The 24,739-nt window shown below is 39.3% G+C and overlaps 1 protein-coding gene across 1 annotated transcript in view; it reads left to right on the plus strand.

The window, feature by feature from the left end:
* The window catches only part of ZFYVE26 (zinc finger FYVE-type containing 26), a 46,970-nt gene that overhangs the window by 19,554 nt on the left and 2,677 nt on the right, over positions 1–24,739 (plus strand). The window contains exons 20-41 of the mRNA XM_035327546.1: positions 1,178–1,283; positions 2,035–2,774; positions 3,392–3,588; positions 4,534–4,638; positions 5,207–5,329; positions 6,196–6,372; positions 6,829–7,075; positions 8,162–8,266; positions 10,110–10,267; positions 10,885–11,054; positions 11,974–12,002; positions 14,676–14,797; positions 14,889–15,109; positions 15,774–15,921; positions 17,015–17,224; positions 18,076–18,294; positions 19,215–19,412; positions 19,711–19,913; positions 20,707–20,848; positions 21,399–21,458; positions 23,078–23,260; positions 23,964–24,008. Coding sequence (XP_035183437.1) covers positions 1,178–1,283; positions 2,035–2,774; positions 3,392–3,588; positions 4,534–4,638; positions 5,207–5,329; positions 6,196–6,372; positions 6,829–7,075; positions 8,162–8,266; positions 10,110–10,267; positions 10,885–11,054; positions 11,974–12,002; positions 14,676–14,797; positions 14,889–15,109; positions 15,774–15,921; positions 17,015–17,224; positions 18,076–18,294; positions 19,215–19,412; positions 19,711–19,913; positions 20,707–20,848; positions 21,399–21,458; positions 23,078–23,260; positions 23,964–24,008 — 3,908 coding nt within the window. The remainder of the gene's footprint in view (positions 1–1,177; positions 1,284–2,034; positions 2,775–3,391; positions 3,589–4,533; positions 4,639–5,206; positions 5,330–6,195; positions 6,373–6,828; positions 7,076–8,161; positions 8,267–10,109; positions 10,268–10,884; positions 11,055–11,973; positions 12,003–14,675; positions 14,798–14,888; positions 15,110–15,773; positions 15,922–17,014; positions 17,225–18,075; positions 18,295–19,214; positions 19,413–19,710; positions 19,914–20,706; positions 20,849–21,398; positions 21,459–23,077; positions 23,261–23,963; positions 24,009–24,739) is intronic.

The raw sequence follows: 24,739 nt of genomic DNA on the forward strand, positions 1-24,739 counted from the left end.
GTGGGTAAATCAGAACAGTAATGTTAACTGCTGACCCAGATTATGCACTTTGTTGAAACAAAGCAAATGACTCCTGACATGCCAAAATTCTGATCAGTACCTTGCAAGGCAAGGATAAGTCTAGCATCCAGTGGATAGGTATGCTGTGTGCTTTTCAGCTCCCTAAGTTGTAACCAGTGCCCTTCTGCTCCATAGGGATAGGAAGAGAGTGTGCAGACAGCTGCACACAGGTAACCAGGAAGAATTTTTCTTACAGAATTGGCTGATGATAGTGGTATGTGAAAAGAAACTCATCACCAGCATATAAAGCTGTCAGAAGAACAGAATTGTTCACTGATAGAATAAAGTTTTTCTTTTAATCATCTCTAATTGAGCTGTGATAATATCGAATACCAGAGTACTACTGCTTTCAGAGAATGCCTCCTGAGGAGGCAAACAATTCATTTTCAGACATACTGATTCAGCTCAGAACACTACCATGCTAACTGTAACCTCTGTATGGACATGATTCAGTCCTGAATGACTGACTGCCAAAGCTGAAATATGTGCATTTTTTAAAAGCTGAGTGAATTTCTGGGGAACTTTCTTATACTAGAAGATGAAAGGGAAATGGTAAACTTAGGAGAATAGGTTTACAGTTACTCAGCGTAACTTAGTAGTGCATAGAAAAGTATTTCAGCAATACTGGCCAGGGTTTCAGTGCTTTTGTAAAAGTAGCTTTATTTCTGTGAATTCCTGTCTGTCTTTGCTGACTTTGACTCGAATAGGACATGGACTCACCAATCTATATCCAGAGACTCTTCAGAAACTAAGACCGCACATTTTCTGTCTCACCACAAATACATGTTTTGGTTAAAGTATGTAGTAAAATTGCTAAATTGTTTGAACCTAGATCTCTCTTAAAAGATCTCTCCACTCTGCCTGTTTTGGTAATAGGTCCATTACGATGTGAGCCAGTGGTGCCAGGTCTGAGAGGGGCATTGTAATCACACGTACCTTGCAGTTTACTCTGTGTTTTACCTCACTCATGTGAGCAAGGACTTTTTCTGAACTTAGGTCAAGAGATTTCAGGCTCTTAAAATCTGTGTTCCTAATACAAGACTTGGCCAGTCTATTCAGCTGATGTGTTTGTGTTGTAGTAAATATTCTGTCTCACTCTGATTTCTTTTTTTTAAAGACTTATCCGCAGAAGTGAAAGTGGGGAATCCTTTCATACTGTTACAGCAGAGTCCATCTCAGCTACTCTCCCAGCTCTTGTTTGAAAGACAGGTTCAACCTGACAGGTTGGTGCTTTTCAGATATACTTCTCTAGGCGTTTTTTTCAATCTCAGCTAAGACTGGAATCTTCTCTGGCTACTTAGCACAGGCAGTACAGCCTCCATTTGCTATCTCTCACTAGTAGGTCACTTAATGCTGCAAGGGTTGGTGTCTAGGGAGAGCTTAGTCAGTAGTTTCTCTGCTATCACGAAGATTTTTACTAGGGAAAGCTGCAGCTCCGTATTTTTGACAGTTACTGTTTATTGTGAAGAGACACTTTATGTAGATTTTTTTAATCTAGTGTGATAGATAGTTCAGAACACTGAACTTGCAGCTTAAAAAAACAGCAAAATAAATGTAATGCTTCTTAAGAAGACAGTTGGGCATGACTCTTGCCCTGATAAAACTGGGTAATCTAAGGTCCTTCCATCACAAACAACTAAATCAGGCTGTCTCACCAAAAAGTTCTTAAATTAAATAAAAAAAAAAAGGCACTAGTAGTGAACTGTTATTAGTATGACTTGTTCCTAAATATCACAATGTTTGTGTAGTAAGTTCAATAATTACTTTTATGGAATGGCAACATAAGTTGTGAGTTATCAATGTCATGCTGTATAAATTTTCTTCTACTGAGTGAATATAAGATTTGTACTCTTCTCATGTGAGGAATATGAGGGGTTTGTGCTCACAAAGCATTTGGAATGTTTCTGAAAATCTGTAATTGTGAAGTACTGTTTGTATGTGTTGGGTAAGCTGGTTCTGTTTTCAATCCTGCAGGCTTGCTTCACTCTTGGCTAAAGAAGAGTTGAACTTGAATGTGCAGCAAATTATTGTTAACTGTTGCTGTGAACCACTGTCCTTGTGCAGTGCAAGGCAAAACAGCCAGGCAAAGTCGCTTCTGACAAACATCAGCAACTTAGCACATCAGTATGCCTGCTGCTGCCTGCCAGATGTTGAAATACCTACCCCCAGTCCTGCAGTGGCCTCTGAGGACATCTACACTCAGGCCCCATCCTCTGTGACTGACTTGAGCCAGAACACACTCACTGCCTCCTCCCTGGACTTCCTAAAGTCTCAGTCAAAATTAACAGCCACGGTGGCATGTCTAAGTGCATCCAATATACAGAAAATTTCCAAATCGAGTTTATCTTGGATGGAGTTTCGGGGCAAACGGGAGGTGCCCTTAGGTTTGGAACAGATTTCCAGGGAGTGTGAGGCATTGTTGAAGGAGTTCCCCATACTGGAACAATTCCTGCTTGCTATGTTTGAGCCACTTCAGAATCAGCAAGAGGAAGGTGTCAGCTTTGCTAGTGCCTTCTCTGGCAAGACATACGTATCTCTGGTTCTCCTAGGACTGCATTCCACCACAGCTGTTAAGGTATTAATGGAAGTCTTTGAACAAGCACTTGCTGCAAAGGACTGGGTCAGAGCTCTGAAGGTCTTGGATTTGTACAGTCAGGATGTGGAGGAGTTGGACAACATTAAGGATCTTGTGCTGAGCTGTGCAACTGCTGAAGGTAAGAAAGATGGAATCAGGTGTTCCTTTGCATTCCTCTGTCTTCTGCCCTTTTCCTATTAGATGAAGAATACAGCTTGAAACAGGAGGTGGGAACTAAGGTAGTGGTCCTTGAGCAGATCCAAAGATAAAAACAGATCTCTTCCCTTCTATTGTCCTAAATTTGCTTTCTCTAATGGTGTAGTTCCTGTTTTGCAAATTTGCAAATCCTGACAGTAAACTTACATAAAACCTATTTAGTAGAAGAGAACTGGAATGTATCTTGAGTGTTACTTGTATGTGAAGAGCTAGGTATGTTAGAAGACATAGTATCATTAATGGAACATCTCTTACAGCAGTGTCATTGTCATACATGGATGATATATCCCGTGAAAAGAGAGGCCTTTTAGGAGTCTAAGGATAGCAAGTGTCCCATACTGACTTTGGTTGCTTCCTGAGAATCTGATTCTTGGCATGAGTCTAGTATAGGTTTTTCAGCTATGTACTGTTTGTTTTGGTGGTACCATCCAGTGCAGGTGAGGGTGTGTTGTGGTGTTTTTTTTTTTTTTTGTATGTTTGTTTTTAATCTTTCTAAAATACAGAAACTGAGTTTTATCTGGTGGTTTGTTTTCTCTGCAGGTAAGGATGGTTGGCAGTACTTGTTCCCAGTTAAAAATGCAACATTGAGAAGTATGCTGGTCCTGCGCTGCCTGGACAAATGGCCACTTGATGCCTGTTTGGAAATACTAGCTTATTGCATTTCTGATTTGGGCATAACTGATGAACTAAAAGCCAACTTGCAGAGCAGGAAGAAAGAACTTCAGGTTTATCAAAAGGTACAAAGCTTTACTTAAGTTACCAGTAACCAGTTTACATTACTAAGTAACCAGTAAGATGAAATAGGCAGGGGGGAGAAAATCTGCTTGCACTTTTAAAAAAGTTTTGGCCCTTAGTTCTTTTTTGATCATAGTATCTTTTCAAGTCTTTAATTCCAAAACCAAATCATGTGTTTTCAGTACTGTGGTATCCAATTAACACTCTCTTCCACCCTTTATAACTTTCCCATTCTCCTTTGAGAGTTCAGATCTGCAAATAAGATTAGACATAAACTTTTGTGCATGCCACTTTTTTTACAAAGAATTTGTTTTTCCATTCTGTATCAATGCTAGGACTTTTGGAAGTTTTCCATTGCGATTCATGATTTTATCTGCCTGAGAGGCACAGATATATCTAGACATAGCGTAGAGGGCTGCTGGTCCAATAAGCAGATCTCTATTGCATCTATTGCAGGCAGTTCTTCTAACTGCAGGGGAGTTTAGATACCCAAGTTAAGTCAGACTAGCTGGCCTGCAATTCAGCACAGACTGAAAAGGCAGATGGAGTGTAAAGGAGGAATAAATCCCTGTTGAACTCTGTATGGTGGTGATTTTCCTGACTGATGATTCTCACTTGTTAGCACCAGCAACGTCTGCAGCATACAGTATACATTTACTCTTTCATCCATAATTACTGCCATGTAGTCTTTTAGAAGCCTTCCCTTACAAACCTGCTTTGCAGAGCCATTTGTAGATTAACACCTTAGAAATATCAGATAGTCTTTTTTTTTTAGGAGTGGAAGTGCATTACATCATCCTGGTAGAGGGCTAAAGATAAATGTGGATCTCCTTTTAGATTTTTCTTTGTACAAAGTATCTCTTGATGTGAGCAGTTTGGCTGTTTTCCTAGACTTGATTTTTGTAGATAAAACTTTTGTGTGCTACAGTAATATTAAACTTTTTCAGATTTTGAATTTGCAAAACGAACCTCTGTGGAATGACTGGCAAGATCTGAAAAAAGCCTGCACTGATGATCCCCAGACCATCATGAATATCATTCTGAAGGCAAAGGTTAGGTGTTGTCATGTGGACATATTGAACTTTGAGTGGATAAATTTGTTGAACTAGCTTTTTAAAACAGCAGTCAACGGGTATTAATACCTTGAGAGGAAGGATTCTTTTACTGAATTCTGTGCTACAGAAACAAATACAAGTATGTGCTTCATGTCAAGACTTGCATGTAATGAATAATCCTGTAACTCTTATTCTGAGGTACAACCTACTATTTTCTCTTAAAATATGGAAGACTTTAATGGTATGACTTCTGGTGTAATACAGGCTTGATTATTATATAAGCACTAATGCTGTAAATCTGGTTGGCTTGAAAAGTGTCTCTAGAAAGTCAGTGTGCTTACTGTGAGGTGAGAAACTATTCTCAGTACAGGTTGTGACTGGCAAACTGGCTCTCATCTTTTTCCCCTTGTCACTTTCATTTTTTATGTTTTCATGAGGGAAGAAGAGTCTAAGCTACAGAATTTCTTGAAGCTGATCGGAACTTTGGGAGAAACTGCTGTATCAAATGGTAGAAGGTTGCTTTTTGGTTTGGTTTCATCATTTTTTTTTTTCTTTTGTTCTTGAGGATTATGAGCTGTGTGAGAAATGGGGGCACTTATATCCTGTCCCAAGAGAAGACTTGATCAACCTTCACCGTGAGCACCTTCTCCACTTACTGGAGACAGGTGACATGGAAAAAGCATTGCAGGTAACAGCAAGACTCTTCCAGCTTTACATCTCAAGGTCAGATAAGTTGAGAACAAGGTATCCAAACTGTTGTTGTCACTGTCATTTACTCACATCACGTGGATATTTCTGAGATATTTCGGTATCATCAGAAACACATTTTGTCTGTGTATCACATTTTGGCAAATCATTTTGTAGTTACTAGGTCATAGGAAATTGTTTTATTTGGCATTTTCAGGGCTTTTTTGCTTCTTCCATTAAGGAATGCTATTTGTTTAGATATGTTTTCAGGACCCTGGCTCTCCAATTAAATGAAAATATAGCTTTGCAATCCAGTTGTTGGACCAAGAACTTTAAATGTCTTTACAACTATTTTTATTAAATGGAAATACAAGCCACCTTTTATTTGAAAAATAATAATGAAGCACTTTTGTGCTGCTTAAGCAGAAGAATCAGAAGTGAAAGTAGTAAGATGAATTAGTTATGCTCTGATGCCCAAATTACCCAAATGTGAATTCTTTTGGTTTTACTAGTTACAGAGCTGTTGCCAATAACAGAGTAAAATAAGATGCAGGCTCTTTCAGACTAAACAGTTTTAAAATCAAAGAAAGAAAAAATTAAACAAGGAATGAGATATAAGATGCAGAATTAAAAGGTCTCTGCCTTGTTTCTAGAATACTTTAAAAGTTATTTTGATTATGAAATGGAGCAAATAGGCAATAAGTAGGCAAATAGATGATCTAAATCACCATTACATACGTAGGACACTTATGGAGGTTAATTTGCTTGTTGAACCATTGTAGGACAGCAATCTGTTATTCACTGGCTGATGTGAAGAATCCTCTGCAGAAATGCAGTAGGGATTTATTGTATTTCATATGTTTCTAGCTTTTGCAAAGAATAGAAGACCCTGGTATTTGCCTTGCAATCAGTGAACAGTCCCTTGACCAGCATCCCAGCTTGGCAGCATCTCACTTCTTAGCTGATTACCTCACGAATCACTTCTACAGGAATCTGACAACAGCACGCCGTAATGAAATCCAAGCGCTCTATATGGGATCAAAAGTGAGTAAAACTCCTTCATTGTAGGATTAACAGCAATATATAACTATAGAAGTACCTGCCTGTAGGTTTTTATCAAGCATTCTTAACCTGTCAGGCTTGGGTTAAGGATTTGGGATAATGTTTTTTTCGTAGCCTTATTTTAACAAGAGAATGTACTCTATGCTGCTACAACATATCTGTCACAGGGTCACAAAATGCTTTCTAGTTTTCAGATGCCTCTGAAATAAGGCAGTGTTTGATGGAATGTGAAAGCAGAAGCTAAGTAACTTCTGCAAATTCGTACGTTAATTTTGTCACAGAGCTATGAATAGGCCTGAGAAGTCCCGACTCCATTTTTTAGCCTCTGCATGTTATTCCATTCCCTGTGTAAGCTGCTCAGACAGTTTCTTGTCTTTAATCTCACAGCAACACAGATTTGGAGGCACATAATTTTAACTGTTTCTTGTTGTTTCACAGGTGTTGCTGACTCTACCAGAGCTCTCCCGTGTTAACTACTTCCACCTCTCCTCCAGGCCACTGCTTATGCTGGAACAGCTGCTAATGAATATGAAAGTGGACTGGGTAGCTGTGGCTGTGCAGACACTGCTCCAGCTCTTAGGTGGACAGGAAGTTGGCTTCACTGTAGAAGACATTGACAATTTGCTCTCAAAGTATGCAGAAAAAGCCCTCGACTTCCCTTATGCATTAAAAGAAAAGCGATCAGGTGACTGTCCATGAGAATTTTCTGTTTGGGAAAGAAGGGGAAATTTTCCTCCAGAATGTTTTACCAAGTATGCCATAACATTTTTAGATGTATGCCTCAGTTTTCCTCTAGCCCAGAATATGTTCTTAAAGTCCTTGCCTTTCTTGTAAGCGTATGTACCCAAAGACCAACAGCTCCAAAATTTTCTCACTTCTCTCTGTGGCTCCTTTTCAGGGTCTTTTTTCTTATTCAATACTGTTCGATTTTATTTCATTTGTTTAATGTGAAGCCACTGACAACTTCAGCAGTTCTAACTCTGCACTTAACCACGTCTTCCCCCTAAACCAAATGAGACTTGGGGGGGGGGGAAATGAGCATACTCTTCCCTCCTCCTAGGCTCCTGTTCTTTTATTTTATTATTGGTTCTATTTAACACACTTGGCACAGCTCTCTTTTCTGGTTTGTCAAACAGTTGTCATCTGTGTTGTCCTCAGTTCTGCATTTGGCTCTGTGCTTGAGGGTTTTGTAACTGGAACAGCAGCAGAGGGTGCTCCAGATCAAGTCCAGTGGTATTGTTTTGCTGCATTGGAAGTGCATGATGTGCTTACCTGTCTGTATTTGTATATTTGTTCCTGCATAGGTAGTACTAGCTTATTTTATAGTGGTTTCAAAATGTTGATACCATTTCATAATGAATGATGCCTAGAGACGCAGCTCTCAAGGCATCAGACTTTGTCCATCTCTTCCTGCCAAATGGCCTATAAATTTGCAAGTATGTTCCTTCTGATGCAATTTGAAACAATATTTGCAATGAGTACCTCGTGTCAACTGATTGTTCTCACACATGATGCTTTTTCTCTGCTGGATTATTCCTGTGCCTGTCAGTAGTCCACTGCTTTAAGGATCCCTTTCTCTGTGTTTTATATAGTCTCACATGAATCATTGTGAGCTAATTTTTTTCAAAGATAGTAATTTGTAATTACACAGCTAATCCTGTTTGTACAAATATTGTTATATACTCATGTGAATAGATTCCTGTAACGTTTGTTAAAACAAGTAGTTGTATAAATAATATTGCTCTCTGATTTTTTTTTTACTCTGTCCTAGATTCTGTGATACGTATCCAAGAAAATCTCAGTCAAATACTGGAGTGTGAAGCAACGTCTAAATCAGGATCATCAGAACTGTCTCCTGCCAGTTTTACTGGTAAGGGTAAGATCTCTATGCCATTTTCGTTCAACTTGTTCTTTTTATCCCTTATCTATGTTTGAAGTGTGTACCACTGCTTAGTAGTAACTTAGGTCACATTTAATGCAGGTTTGTAGGTCTCTGTATTGGTGGTTTGGGGCCAGTTAAAAGAATATGTGAAGGAGAAGAGGAAGGGCACAGTTTTATCTTGTTTTTTTGGTAGATACCTTCAAAATGTCTGAAGAGTCAGCACACAAATCCATTTCAGGCACTGCAGGGGAAAAAAAACACAAGTCTGAACAGAGCACAGAAAACTGGATTACATCTGCAGGAAGAAAAAGGTTTATCTATTTGTCACAGCTAGGTTTTAAGTGGATTAATGGTGCTGCAGGTTAATCTTCCTGTGTCTTGATTTCTGTGCTATCTCTGGATATGTACGCAGAGCTTTTCTGGAAGCCCACTCACTGTAGTGGTAGTTCCTGTTCTTTTCTCAGTATCTTTTTTTTTTCCTTCTCAATTTTAATTTTGGTTTTACAGTAGAAATCTCATCCTTTTATCTCTTTTCTTCTTTCTTTCAGTCCTTGAATTAATTTTTTCTAGGATCCCTTTTGTGATCTGAGGGAATAGCACACCTTGTTATTGTCTGAGAGGGCTCCACTCACAGTCCTCAAACACAAATAAATAGAAAAAAAAAAATAATCCAAAACAATAATATTTTTGGCTTAAAAACAACCACAAATTCTTCTGTTGAGTCCACTCGCCATCTAATGCAAGAGATGCATGCTTCAGAAGATATGTATTGTGAGAGATGCATAGTGTGTGCTCTCAGGAAATGACTAGCAAAGGGTATCTGCAGATCTCCAAGGCTGGTGATTCTCAGTGAGTGACGGGCCTGTGCTATCCTGATCTCCTGTTCAGGGCTCTGAACTATTACCTGGTTCTCTATCCTGAGCTGGTGATCCTGCTTGCACATGAGGTGACAGCAGTGTCTTGGATTTGGCTGCGTAGCTCTTCAGTTTCTCCTAGTGCTCAGCTTAATATCTGTATGTTGTTACAAAACCTGAGTGAATTGTCCTCTAATGTTCCTTTGCAATCCAGCATCCACCTGAATGGAGTTTTACTTTAATCAAGCTTTACTGGAATGGAGTTTTTTCTTCAGTTCAGTATCCACATACATAGAAGCTGGCTTGTAGGGCTGAGATGAGCTGTTGAACTTCTTAGTTAGCCTGAAGCGTAACTGGCTCACATCATATAAACTAAGAGTCTATCTACTGCTATCAATTTGATTCAATTAATATTTCTTTGACAAGGTCAAAGAAGGTAAAGGTCCAAGACTTAAAAACTTCTGCCTCTTTGAATTGATTTTACCAACAGTAGGTTTTAAAGCAGACCAGACAGGGAGGCATATGCTGTTGCTAGCAATGCCATACCTCTCTTGAGATAATAAAGAAAATTCTTAGTCTTCAGGAATGTCAACACTGGGTATCCTTAAGGTTCTATTTTATGCTATACCACTCATTTGGTATTCATATTCCTGAGAGTTTTTCTTCCTTCCTCCTCCAACTCTCTGCTTATGATACAAACATAGATATTGAAGTTCTCTTATACTTCTCTAATTGTTGTGGTGAAGATCTACTAATAACTAAGTAATCTTGCTCATTAGTATTGAAGTATTAGAAGTTTACAGTCTTGGAGTTTTAGCTTATGGCATTTATACTCCTTACACAATGTTACTCTGCTATGCCTAGGTGAAAGATAATGGTAGTCTTGTGAGTCTCACTAAGTCTGTAGTGTTTTCTGGTATTCAAGACTTCATTAAACAGCTTAAATCCCTTTCCATGTTTGTCTTGTCCTGGCATTTTTTAAGGTGTAACAATGTCTGCAAGTCCCAGAGAAAGAAGCTTGCAGCAAAATTTGTTTCCTCAGGGATTTGTGCCACCTGAAAAGCCACCTCCAAAGCAACAATGGATACCCGATGACACTGAAACAATATGTATGGTTTGCAAATCTGAACGCTTCACTATGGTAAGGAGCAAAAATTAGAACTGTGACCTTAATGTCAACAGTTGCTTGTAATATGTTTCCTAAAAGATTGTAGGTACTTTAGCGAGTTTGCCTGCATCACTGTAGGGTTGACAGGATTGTTAGTCCATGGATTTTTAACCATTAATTTCTATTTAGTGTAGTTGAGGAGACAGGTAGCAGTTACCTGCTTTCACTGTGAAGTGAAAAAGATTGACTTTGATTTTTGCAGGTGTGCTGGCTGGCAGTTTTGTCTTATATTGCGTAGAAGCAGTACTATTTCCTCAAAATGCCCGTTGCTTTTGAATTTGGAAGTGACTAAGGTAGTGTCAGAGAGTCTACAGCTTCTGATTTTTCAAAGAGGCAGTCTAAATATCTTGGTGACCAAAATAGGAACAACTTGAGTAGTGGAGAAAGTTGAAGACTGCAGCATGTATATTAAACACGGGTGTCCCTAGAAAGGAATTCTGATAGTGAGAATCAATCATTTAATAGTTCTATAAAGCCTCGTCATGTGTGCTGTGTCCTCTCATCAAGTGAAGTTTACTCATGAATGGAGGTAGATACAGGCGTGGACTTGGGTATGTTCCTTCAGTTGCTTATTCATGACTTGTGCTCAGTTTAACAGGCGTCATCACTGCAGGCGTTGTGGCAGGCTGGTGTGCAGTTCTTGCTCTACCAAGAAAATGGCAGTAGAAGCTTGTAGAGAAAAACCAGCTCGAGTATGCGATCAGTGCTATAGCTACTACAACAGAGATCATCTGCCTGGCTTGGTACATGACACAAGCACGTAAGTCTTTTCTAGTTATCCTCAATTCCAAATTGACTGGATCTGTTGAACCCAGTTGTTTTAATGCTACTCCATAGTCCCTTGATTGTGACTTCTTTAATCTTGGGTATTCAAAAGCAACTCATTGATTAGATAGCCTTTTCATTAAGGGCACAGTTTCAATGCCTGTCTCTGACAGCTTTTCACGATCTGGTTGCTTTCAGCTGAGAATTGGATGGGGTTTCATTGTGCATTGGTTAGGCCAACTGGTGAAAAGTGCACCTGAAAAGAGTGAGCTTTACTATTTGTGATCAAATACTGCCTGCTGATAGCAGTGTCAGCTATGGCAATATCAGGAGGTTTGCTAGGAATAGCAGTCTGAAAAAAAAAATACTGAAAAAATAAGCAGTCACCTGTAGATAGATTAGCTTGAGTCAGAATGGTTGCTTATGCTACCAGATTGGTCAGCAAAGCTTAGCTGTGTGCTTGAATGCTACTAGTCATGTTTTAATTGCTTAAGTGTTTGTCTCTTGTTTATACTCACCCTATTTGTATTTAAAGAAAAAAAAGATGCTAAGTCATTCAGGTCAGAAACCTGGACCCTAAAAGAGTCACGTGAGCTCTGACATGTTCTGGTACTGGGCACTTCTTATTCTCAGCATCTGTTTCATTATGATACGTGCAACAGCAAGTTATGTTACTATAGAAGGGTATGAGAACTAATTACTTAGTGTAGTTGAAATACAATATGTAGAGTCAGAATCTTGCACTTCCAGACAGCGGAGGGCTGGGAAGGGCAAGGAGAGAGACATGTTATATTTTTACAGTACCTTTTTCTGAAAAGGCTAGCCATATTGATCCCTTTTCTTAAAAGTATGTTTTCCCCAGTGTGGAAAAGCATGGACTAGGCATGATGGTTCTTTCTGTCTTTTCATTATAGCAGAAAAGAAGATCAGGACCAAGTGGAAGGTAAGGAATGAAATAGTATTATTTTTTTTTTTTAAGTGCATGATTACCAATGCAGTTAGACATGGCAGCTTGCCATCTCTAGCTGTAGCTAAAGGTTGATCAAAACTTCAGTTACAAAATATCAGTGGTGTTTTTGCATGAGCAGTTCGGGGTAAAAAAGTATTCCAAACTTCTGTGAATGGGAAATTTGTGATTTAAGAGAAATGCCTGAGTCAATACTGAACAAGCAGTTTGGGGATTAAAGTATTGGGGAAAAAAACAGCTGGAGAAGATACTTTGCATGCTAGAAATAGTCAGCGAGAGGCCATGGTAAGAGTAGGAATTACTAGTCCACTATAGAGCTGTACTGAGTAATGCTCCTTTTACAGACTCTGCTAGAACAGCCTGTAAAAAGTGGTATCTCTGAATTCCACTGCAGTGTGTTCTGATGTTTGATACCCTGTTTTAGCTTTAGCTGGGGGTAGCAGAAGATGAGGCTTTGCTCATGGGTCTGGTTGTGACCTGAGTTCCATTTCCTTTGCTGGTTGTATGAATATCAACTACTAATTTCTCTTCAGTGCCTCGGTTCTCCCATCTAACATCATAAGACTTGAGGAGTAATAAAAAAACTTCACTTGACTCTTTATTTTTCCCTGCCATTTTTCCTTAGATGGCATTTGTTGTTTGTTTCTTAAGTCGGGTGTTGGAGGTGATTCTGCAAAATTTTCATATACTGATGTGGTATTCTGCTGGACCAAAATAGAGTTATTTCAAGTGCTTATAGCAGTAATATAAAGCATGGAGAAAATCTTGTTTTTGTGCTACAGAACAAATGAGAATTAATGTTTTTCCCTACTTGTCTAGGGTCAGATCTGTCCAGATCCCATGTAGAGAAGTTCACCAAAGGCAAGTTCTCAGAGAGAAGTTGTATTGTGGGTCGAAAGCAAGTCATTTTTATATCACTAGAGACATAAGGGGATATCACTGCCTGGATCACCCCATAGATGTTGCTCATTTCTCTTTTTCACCTGGGATAGCTAATAGATAGCTATGTTCTCAGAATTTACTTTTCCAGACGGTTTTCCTGTTTTTCCAGCTACAGCAGCCAACAGCTGTTGCTGTTTCCTACTTTCACAGTCTGTTTTCCACCTTTCCAGATAAGTTTGTTGTTGCGGTTTCTTCTTTTTGCATTTATTGAGGGTATCTCAGAATGTCTGTGGTTCTTTGCTACTTAGCTGCACTTCAAGTATGCCAGCTTCACTTCTCAAGGATGCTCTGGGTTCCTAGGCTAGCAGTTCCCAGACTGGCAGGCATTTTCTTCTGTCAGTATTTCAACAGACATCATCTCCTGTCAGTATTTTTCCCATTATACTGAGGTTGCCTTTATGGCTGCTCCCATTGCTTTCTTGCTTTGATTCCAGCATTCCGACCCATCAATGGGCCCATATCATTCAGTCAGGATGAGCAAATCAGAACATGTTAGATGTTAGAGGGAAAGTGTTTTATTGGGTTGCTTTTCTAGCTTTTCTGTTGGAACTGTGAATACATCTTACCAAATGTTTTCAGACCTGGTTTGTTTTAATTATTCCACTCTCCATTTCAATTTAGAAATAGCTTTTTTCTTTTTTTCTTTTAGTTCACACTACAGTTTTAGAATTATTCACCACTCTAACAATTCTTCTGTGAACTCTAGAACAGTGAGGTTTTTTTAATTTGTCTTGGTTTTGTTTTTTTAAAAACTTTTAAGCTTTTTCAGGGAGAAGAAGTTGATCAGGCACACAGGTGGCAAATTAGCTTTGTTCTCTGTTTTTCAGTGTTGTATGAATGTCCATTGTTTCTCTGCCAGGAACCACAATCAGAAACCTGAGCATGCTGTGCTTGTGTATTCTCAGACGTGATTTGATCTGTAGCTATTCTCAGTTTTCTGGAATAATTCTTAGCTCAGTTTCAAAGTAAAACCAAGAATATAATGATATTTATTTAAATAATCTTTTGTTCAGTATCAGGTACAAGATGACAAACGGTACTACTATACTACATACAGTATCTGGGTTACTAGTTTCAAAACAAAAAATTAGTTAATCTGGCGTATAGAAAGTCTTTCTACAGAAATGTCTTCTGTTGAATCTTTTGATCAAAATTCTAATGTTCTGCCATACTATTTTGTATGAAAACGCACAAGTTAGCTCATCTTTTCAGTGTCTTACCTTAAAGTTGCTGGACAGTATGTATGTTCAAAGAATTCGAATTCTCAAAAGAAGATACAGGCAGAGAAGTAAACTTGGCTTTTCTCTTGCAACTGGTTCTTTGGTTTCCCTTGTTAGCTGTAACCTATAGGTCACATATTGCTATTTCCCTCCTGATCAGAAATGTTTAATACCTCAGAAGAGGAAAGGTTGCTTTTTTTGATGTCCTGTAGGATAGATTGGTTAACTATTTGAAGATGTGTTACTGGAGCCAGGTTTTGGTGAAAGGATGCTGATAATACTGAGTTTAGGTACTGTTTGGTAGCTTGCTGAGGAATGGAAATGTTTCTGTAACATGTGTACTAGACAAATTATACTGAGAGGAATTGGTACAATGAGAGCATCACAGATGACTAAGACTGTGGGACTACTCTGCATCATGCATCTTTAGCCAGGTTTGTTGCTACTTGCACAATGATTCTACCTGTTCTTTCCTTCCTGGCTGCAGAAGCTCCTAATAATGAATATTCCACAGTGGTGCGAATACCCAAGGCAACTGAGCTTGAATGGATTTTTTCCCTGAATGAAGAGGAGAATGAAATTGTACGCAGTGAATTTTATTACGAACAGGTGAGATCTGGAGAAAGAGAGTCCAGCATAAGCAGTTCCCTGGAGAACTATCTCAATATTCACGTTTGTCTGTCTTTCCTCAATTTGTCAGGCTCCCAGCTCTTCCTTGTGTATTGCCATCCTTAGCCTGCACAGCAACAGTATAGCGTGTGGCCACCAGCTGATAGAGCACTGCTGCAAATTGTCCCAAGGGCTCACTAATCCTGAGGTAGATGCTGGACTCCTTATGGACATCATGAAACAATTACTCTTCAGTGCCAAAATGATGTTTGTAAAAGCTGGAAGGAGCCAGGATCTAGCTCTCTGTGACAGGTGATTTATCAGATACTCACTAGGATGTACTGTCAAGATCATTATCTCCACTAGGGAGTGGAGGGCAGGAGGGTTGCTTTGTGATTGCGCTGTGGACATCTTAAACAGGAAGAGAATTTTGTAGTAAGAATAGTACAAGTGCTCAATTGATAGAAATTCAACTAATATGGCTATGTAATAATTACTGAGAAAATTCTTAGAGTAGGAGAAATAATTCACAGTAATTGAAGTAAGTATTTTACTTCTACTGTTGTGGAGTGTTTTTTTGTTTGTTTTTTGTTTTTCTTTCAGCCTGTATTTCAATATAGGATTTTAAACCTGTACTTCCTGAGAAACAGCATATTACTCTTTCTTCAGACTTAGTCCTACAGGGCCTTAAGTGGCAGGAGCAGTGTATAAATTTCAAACATACTATTTTGATTTTGTAACTTATTTGGTGTCTGCAGTCAGTATCTGCCAGTGCTCCATTGAATGTTGGGAAGAAAAAAAAAGAGTAGCCTCAGTAAGGCAGTAGAATGGATAGAGAAAGCTAGTGTACTGGTGATTGAGTTGTCTAAGAGTTGTTCCAAGAGTTGTCTTTGACATAAAGTTTTTTTAATTTTCTTAGTGTGTATGATAATAGTGGAAGTGTATGTATTTGTTTAACCTCTTTGTTTTCTCCTAGCTATATCAGCAAGGTGGATGTGTTGAATATTTTGGTTGCTGCTGCCTACCGTCCAGTACCATCTTTGGATCAGATTCTTCTCCCTGCAGCAGTAACAAGATTAAGAAATCGGCTTTTGGAAGCAGAGTACTATCAACTAGCTATAGAGGTAATGACAGGAGAAGGATGTGAATGTTAGCCTTTCTGTGGTGGCTTTTGTTTTTCTCTCTCTTGAGTTTAGATGGATGTGATGTGTGAAATGAACAATATTTAAACTGTTACAAACTGGGAATAAGTTTTTAAACAATTAAAACAATCTTATCTGAACACTGGGGAAAAAAGGCTTCTGAGAAAGAAGATGGATTCTGCTGTGGAGCAATGTGCTAAAGGGAAGGACAGGAGCCTTGTTTTCTGGTACAATTAAAATTTGGACGGATTAACTGCCAGACAGTCATTATGTGGAAGAATGTTATATCCAGTAGAAGGGCTGAGGCATACTTTGTGGCAGGATTTTGTCTGAAGCTTGAATGTTTGGTTTTATTTGTCCATAATATCGCAGAAGATTTTAATAAGGCAACTTTAGCAAGCATTTACTTGGAAAAGAGCAATGGCGGCAAATCTGTCTATCAGAGCTCATGTGGTTTATCTTCCATGCTGTTCCTGCTCCTAGTATTTCATAAGCCTCTGTTTATGGCATTGCAGTTTGTAGGAAGAGGATTATGATGCTGCAAAACATATTAGGGTTCTTAAGGGTAACAAGTAGTAGAAATAAATAATGTATTTCAATAAAAAGGGTTCATGTTTAAAGGCAGGCGATAGACTAAAGAAAATCAGGGATAAATTTGATCAGCAGAGTTTTATGAAGTAAAAAAAAAATAGTGGCAGTTCGTGGGGCATTTGTTATTGTTTTGGTTTTTAAACCACAAACCCAATGAATTCTACTATGTAAAAATCATTTGCGTTACGACATTTCTATATCAGGAACAGATTTTTGTGTAACCTTTAAAACTGCTGAATTTAAATTTCCCAGATATGTGACTGCTAAAACATGTGGAATAAAAACATTGATTTGGAGATTGTGGGTGTTTCAGTTGCTGGCATTTTGTGCTAGTAACCTACAAATAATCAGCATGTCATTTTTTTGTTTGTTTTAATGGGAAATACAGTTCAGGAAGTGAAGGGTCACAGTCTCCAATAAGTTAGCTTTCCTATTTTCTATATTGGGACTGTACTGCAATATTAACAAATTATTTTGAATTTAGGTTTCTACAAAATCTGGCTTGGATCCCAGTGGAGCATGGCATGCCTGGGGCATGGCTTGTCTTAAAGCTGGAAATTTAAGTTCAGCAAGAGAGAAGTTTAACCGGTGTTTAAAGCCACCTGTGGATCTAAACCAGCTGAACCATGGTTCAAGGCTTGTCCAGGATGTGATACAATACCTGGAGTCCACAGTGAAGCCCGTACTCATTGCGGTAAGGGTCTCCTATTCTGTCTACTGTGAAAGGCTATGGCAAAGCCAAGCACTGATGCTTTAGTACACATCTTATAGCAATGCAGGATACAGTATCAGGTATCAGGTTTCTTTTCTTCTTTTGTCATGCCTGTGTATTGCAAACTGAACATTGTTGAGAAATTCACTAGCTGCTTCTTCACAGTGAATTGGTGGCCAAGTGCCAGATCATAGTGTTGTTTTTTGTTTGTTTTTAATAGCAATTTGGGGTGTGCTCAGTGGATGGGAAAGAAGCTGTAGTGGTTAACGTGTTATTACTGCAGTCTGAGGAAAGTAAACTCCATCCCCACAATATGTTGTGATGCTGCCAATCGAAACTCTAGTAACTTAGCACATATTCAAAGCTGAGGTTAAAAATGTGATCTCACAGTTTTTTCATTGGCAGAAAACGCTACTACATGGTTTGGGGTTATCTCTGGAAGTTCTGATTAGGTATACCAAAAAAAAGACTCTTAGTACTAAGTAAATACAAAATCATAATGGTGAAAGACCTCTTAGGACTAAGTATTCTTTGAGAATAGAAAAGCCTGCTTGAATTAGATTATTGAAGTAGTTGCTGGAGTGTTTTGTTTAATAAACAAGCCTCCCATCTGTCCCTGAAAACAGAGCTGTGCTCATTATGAGAACATTCAAGCGTCTCTGATATCACAGTTTCAATCTGTTTTTTATAAAAAGCATTCCTAGAGACTAACCCCTCCAAAGCGATGACTATTTAAAAAAACAACAAAAAAGCTTCAGGGCTGGGTGACAGGGTCTAATTGAAAAGAAGGTTCTCTTCTTAGCTGTCACCTGTCACTGATTCTGTTTTAACAGCAGGATGATGATTACTTTGCCACATTGAGGGAACTTGAAGCAACGCTGAGAACAAGAAGTCTCTCTCTGGAGATGATGTGCGAGGGGAAGGTTCAACACAACAGTTACTATCAGGAGTGCTTGTTCTATTTACACAGTTATGGCACTAATCTGGCAATAATAAGCTTTTACATGAGACATGACTGTATGAGAGAAGCACTGCTTCACTTGTTAAATAAGGTGAGTAATCCAGTTTGCTGACACTTAAAATTAAATTTGAAAAGCAGCTTAAGAGGACTTCAAGGCCAGTCAAGATGGTAATGAGCATCATAGAGCACTCTGTTTTTCTGCACAGGAGTTTTCCTGTGTCATGAACATTATCACACAGACTGTCCAGTGACTGACAAGAGTTCAGTGACATGGAAAAATAACGTTGATCATTACATCATGTATTTAATCTCTCTTCCTCATTGTGCTGAAACAGTGGCTTCTAGAGAAAAGGAAAAAGTTGTTTTTGTTTTTTTTTGTAGAGCCAGTGTATCAACACTGCTTTGTTTTTTTACTATAAAGCTGAAAATCTGCACCGGTTGCTAATACAGGGAGAACGAAGATCTTTGAATTCCAACACGGTGATAACTTTAGACAGTTCATCACAGGGGCCTTAAGCACATGATGTATGAGGAAGGTGACGAGGAGTTTTTTTCAGCTTGAAGAAGAGAGCAGGCAAGGGAAGACCTATGTGCTGATTTAAATTACTGAGTGGGTGATTATGGACAGAAAGGATTCAGGCTTATTTCATGTGCACAGTAAAAGAGACAATGGATGCAATTTGAAGCAAGGGAAGTTCCAGCTGAATATAAGGAAAATGTGTTTTGTTGTATTTTGTTTGTTTTGCATTTAGGTGAGGATGTTTAGACTGAGAACTAGCTCCCAGAGAGGCTGTTGAATTGCACTACTTGGTAATACTCAGAATGTGACTGGGTAGGTCTAGAGAGGTCACTCTTTGAGTGAGGGTTTGAACCACATGACCTCCAGAGATCCCTTCCAACTAAATTATCTGTCAATTCTATGATCTCTGTCACTTGATACTACTTTTATATAAGGAAAATCTACATGCCACAGCTGCTTTGTTTCAGACTACTTCTCTGGTGTTTGTGTAGGAATCCCCATCAGAAGTGTTCATTGAAGGGATCTTCATTCCAAGCTATAAAAGTGGAAAACTGCATATGTTGGAGAACTTGCTGGAAACTATTGATCCAGGACTGGAGAGCTGGGGTATCTACTTGATTGCAGCTTGCAAATACTTGCAGAGAAAGAACTACTACCACATTCTGTATGAGCTACAACAGTTCATGAAGGTAAGATGAGAAATGTTGAATGCTGTCAGACTTCTGGTTATTTACTTTGCTGTAAATCTGCATGCTGGACAAGTATATTTTTGCTACTTTCCAATCCTGAAAAACAGACGGGAAGGCCTGGACTGACTGCAGCTGACCTGCTGTGTGTTTCTGTGATGGATCTGGCACATTGCAGTAGCTTAGCTATTGCTTTAAAGAAAACAGAGCATTGCCTGCTTCGTGTGAACACTTCATAGAGACATGGATTAGAGAAGGTGGTTTACTCTGATCCATCTTAGTTTTCGATATATTCTTCTAGGATCACGTTCGTGCTGCTATGACCTGCATTAGATTTTTCACTCATGGAGCAAAATCATACACTGAATTGGGAGGCAAACAAACATGGCTTGTAAAGATTAAGGACCATCTCAAAGTCTACCTGCAGGAGGTCTCCAGAAGTGCAGGAAGGAAAAAAATTGTATTCACATTTCGGAAGAAAATGTCTGCTACAGATGTGTCGAGGTATATATAAACAACAAGCTAAGTTATGGGAAAGAGGAAATTGTCTGTTTGTCTTTTCTTAATAGTTGTGTTTGGGCTGAGTTTAGCCAACACATGCCAGGTGGGCCTGACCAAGATCTGACTAGCTAGTTGCAAGTATAGGATTCCCGTTACTTTTTCCCCCAGCTACCCAGAAGATGAGCAATTATTTTTACTAAATAATCTAGTCTACCCTCTACCTTTCTTCAATTTAAAAAAGAAATCAAACAAAAAAACATTCCATGCATAGACAGTTATATTTAGCTGGCTATATTTGTTTGAATTGTAATTCAACTGTATACTAGTTACAGGCTTCAGTATTAACTGAATCCTTATGTTCAAAAAATGAAACTGTAAATTTAGCCATATATCTCTTGTACTTGGGTTTTTATATCTTGATTTTCTTAGTTCTTTTTCTTTCATATTTTTTAGGCTAGACACTAAGTTAAAATTGGGGGGAGTGGGTAAAAAGAAGTCAAAAAGAGAGAGCAGATAGTTATTTGGAATTCAGATTTTCTGAATCACTCTTTAGAACAATGTAAACAAGGCTGACCTGCAGCTTTCATGTGCTGTGTGCACAAATCTAAAAATCTCATTGCTGTAGATTTGGCTACATGAAAAACAGTCCAATAGTAACTAAAATAATTACTGTTTGGAAATACACATCATTTTGAAATATATTCAAGGAAGTAGTAAGTTTACGTGAATAGTAATAGACACTTTCTCTATTTCAAAATTGTTTTGTTTTGTTTGTTTGTTTTTTTTTCCTGCCTAGGCACATCAATACAGTTGATCTGCAGATGGAAGTAACTAAGTTCTTGCATCGATGTGAGATGTCAGGAACCTCTCAAATGACAGGTTCTTCCCTGCCCACGCTCTTCGGAAACAATAGCATGAAAATGGATGTTGCTTGCAAGGTACTTACTGCTATTTAAAACACAGCTTTATATTTCATCACCAATACTAATGCGATAAAGAGATTGAAACATTTGGCTGGAGCAATGTCCGGTGCTATTCATGGGCAAGTTACTTGTGCATGTATACAACCTACAGTTAATGAAAAAATAACACTTTCCCTCAAAGTAGCAGAGAACACCTAAGAACCTGGAGCTTCTGGGCTCAAAATTCAAACTTTCAGAGGTGGAGGATCGCAAGTACTAGTAGTAACATGCCTTTTGGTTGTACGTCCTACTGTGTTTTGAAGCAAGACAATTAATGCTGCTATTGTAACCCTTCTTAACTTCAGCCCACCTTCATCTGTAGCTTACCCAGTGTTCCATAGTGAATCAATGTGACAACAGACCCCATATTTGCTCTACTTCTTGTTGGGTTGGCATTGTTTTCTATTGAGGTAATATGTTTTCTTCTGGACTCTAGGCAAAATCTAGAAATGCAAGCATTATTATTTAGCAATGTCACAAAAAAGGAATGTGCATCCTCAAACTCATCTGATGCCTCTCTTTTCAGGTCATGTTGGAAGGCAAAAACATTGAGGAGGGATTTGGGATTGCCTTCAGAGTCCTTCAGGTATGGAAAAATCTGGTAGAACACTACTACTACTACGAAAGAACCTACGGTAAAGAGCAGTTGTTTAAGCAAAAGACTTTTACCAAAGGTCTTTTAATCTACAAAATGGAAAATCTCTTATAAGAGAGGTCACTAGTTCAAGTCCTAAACATTCAGGTCTTTGCAGTAAGTTTGCACTTTCTGCTGCAGCAGGACACCTCCAGACTAATTGGCTCCTACAAATGAATTATGTGGAGCTTTTCTTTTGCCTTGCACCTTGTTCAGTGGCTCAGTGCCGGCAAACCACAATGAGTGATGTGAGCAGAGAGCTCTGACACGGTAGCTCTCTGTGGTTTGTGACAGCCATGTACATATACCAGATAGATAACTATCTCTGCACTGTTCTCCTAACTGAGAGAGCCAAGCTAAGTAACTGAAAACCGCGTCTGGAGACCTTGTCCTCTTCTTGTCTGGGTAGGAGCTGAGGTGCTTACAAGCTGTTGAGGAAGCTATCCTCAACACACTCCAGTAATTACAAGACTTCTAAATGCCTTTGAGCTTATAAAATACCCTAAGGAATAAGGACACAAAAGGAACAATCCTGCACTAAAATGAAAACCCAAAGTAGCTACAGAAATGTCAGCATTTTTCCCCTCTCTGCACTTCAGTGCCTGTTTCTGAGCACTCTCTTCCTTTTATCTGTTTGTTCCTGGCAGCCTATGTCCCTACTGCTGGTTCCTGAAGAGCAAACTGCCTGATGGCAGAGGGACCTCAGTGACAGAGATGAGAAAGAAGGAAGGCAGATAACAACAGTGTAGCACATTAGCCTCCAAACTTTTCTGTGTATTCCTCATCCATATGTTAGGAGTTGCTAAAGGATATTGCTTCGTGCAGTGTGGTGTTGCCTCCCATATGGGAGAGGATATAGCAGGGCATTTTCTGGACAGAGGTGGCACAGTGAAGGAGTATCTGTGACCCTGTTGCCTGGTACATTTGTGACTGATGTATATGCCAGACCCCGCTTCTTCCTTTGTGTCAGGATGTACAAGGCAGCAGAGCACTTGTTTGGAGTGGGGAAAAATAGCACTTAACAGCAACAGCAGTCACTACCTCCCAGTAAAAAGAGAGCGACAAGTCCAACTGCCAAGCATCACTTCTGTTACCACTTACTTAAATTGCTCGCCTTATTCATGGCAGGCTCAGTCTGCATCTTTTATCTTTCTTCATATGGGAGGTATATCATGATCAGATACATCTTATTTTCCAGGGTACACAAGGGGTGCCTGCTGGACAGGATTATAATGGGAGCCCGCTAAGTGAGGTAGCAGTGGGTTGGGACTAGGAAAGATCTTCTGTCAGAAGCAGAAGAATTTACTTTTGTCACCCTGGAAAAGGAGAAGGTGACAATACCCTTGTTTTTGAGCAAAACTAAATTTTACCAGTCTGATCATAAAGAAGCTTTGAGCCAGTCCTGGGCAGTGGTGATTGGAAACTCAGAACCAACCAAAACAATTTTCACTTTTTAAGAGCATAGTGTGATATTTTGTCCTCAGCAGCAATTGTCTTAGTCATGTAGAGTCCCTCTGAGAAAACCTGCTGAGGATGTTTAACATGTTGCTCTGGTGTTCAACTACCTCTAGGACTTCCAGCTGGAGGCTACAGAAGTGTACAGCAAAGTGGCCAAGCAGCTGGTGAAGCAGCAAAAGTACAGTGAGATCCGGCAGCTCCTCAAGTGTGTCAGTGAGTCTGGAGTGGCAGCCAAAAATGATGGGGATAACATTATCTTAAACTGTCTAAACGAATTCAAGAACATACCTGCTGAGGTAATTCTATTCTGCATTATGTCCCTTTTGAAGTAATGTGGGTAAATACAGTACAGGATACAGAGGGACCATCCTGTGCTGCTCTTCTAGTAGTATCTTCAAACATTCTGGCTCTGTACTGCATGCATTGTTTAAAGGTGGGAGTGTGTATTTTCCTTCCTTAAGCTAGCTCCTTTGAGAGGAGATGATAGCCTACCCTGCACTTCCCAAATGAGTACCCACAGCAGGGAGAGAATCTTTTCCTGACAGGACCTTGCTAAGTGCTTCTGACTGGGGTGGGAGGTGTTTCCTTCAGTGAAATTTCCCTGGCTAATGCAGAGGATATGTGAAGATAGACCTGCTGCCTCCACTGGAAACATCTTTAAGATTCCCTTTACCTACCACAGTGTCTTTTCCATCCTTGCAAATAAAGCAGATGTCCCCTAGCCTGACTAATAGAACTTGGTAGAGGACAAGAGATTGACCTCATAGTGTTCTCTAGGCATACCCCACAGACAAGGCAGGTAGAAGAAAGCTGTGGTAAAAGGAGGAATTGGACTTTGTATTTTCTGCGTGTACAGTAGTGGTGGTTGATGTCATGTAAACATCCAGCTGTGATCTCAGCAGTCCTTCCTCTAGGCAGAGGTTTGGTCCCTGAAGGAGTAAAGGTTTGCAAACGGTAGTCGCTCTGAATGTGAACACCTTTTCCCTTCTTTGGATACAGGATCTTGATAATCTGATCCAGGATATGGACAGTGATGAAAACAAGGTATGTATAAGCACAGTAAAGGAACTCCTTTAGCAGGAGCTGAACAGCCTAGTCTTGGTCTGAAGGCATCGTGCTCTCTTCCAGCATCTTCTCTCATCCTCACCCAAGTCAAGGTTTTGATGGCCACTTCCTAGATTGTAGAAATCAGTGAGTTGGTTAAGGCTGTGGTGACTGAGTGTAGAGCTGTGAGATGAAGGTATCGATTGATGTTATCCTTATTGAGTCATTGACAATCCTTGGAGTGAGAGCTAGGCATTTGTAATAGTGGGAAGAAAAGTATTTCGGAGATAGCTCTACGATGGCCATCTCAGCTTATCATTCTTTCAGGATGATACTGTTTTTATTGTGATTGGGAGTTAATAAAACTTCTCCAATTCTGTTAACGCTTTTCTTCTTAGAGGAAATGAGGCCTGAACTGCTTGGTTTTTGTTAGCTTAAGTACCAGCCTGCCAAGCCCCTGGAGAATCACGCTCTGTGAAGTCTGGAGGCATGTTTGTAGGTGAAGAGACTGTGGTTTAGAGTTGCAGACTCTCATAGATCCTGAGGGGCGTAACTAGGAATAAAATCTAAAAAATTTATTTTTAAAAATAAAAGTTTGTCTTGCTCCAACTGACAAACTCAATGTTTTATGTGGATTGAAAAATGAGCTTTTAGATCCACCTTTCATGCAGGATTTATTACTGAAATATATTAGCTCTTCTAGAAGAACAATAGAAGAGCAGTACAAGAAA

Source organism: Oxyura jamaicensis, chromosome 5, assembly GCF_011077185.1.
Source record: "Oxyura jamaicensis isolate SHBP4307 breed ruddy duck chromosome 5, BPBGC_Ojam_1.0, whole genome shotgun sequence".
NCBI classification, from domain to species: Eukaryota; Metazoa; Chordata; class Aves; order Anseriformes; family Anatidae; genus Oxyura; species Oxyura jamaicensis.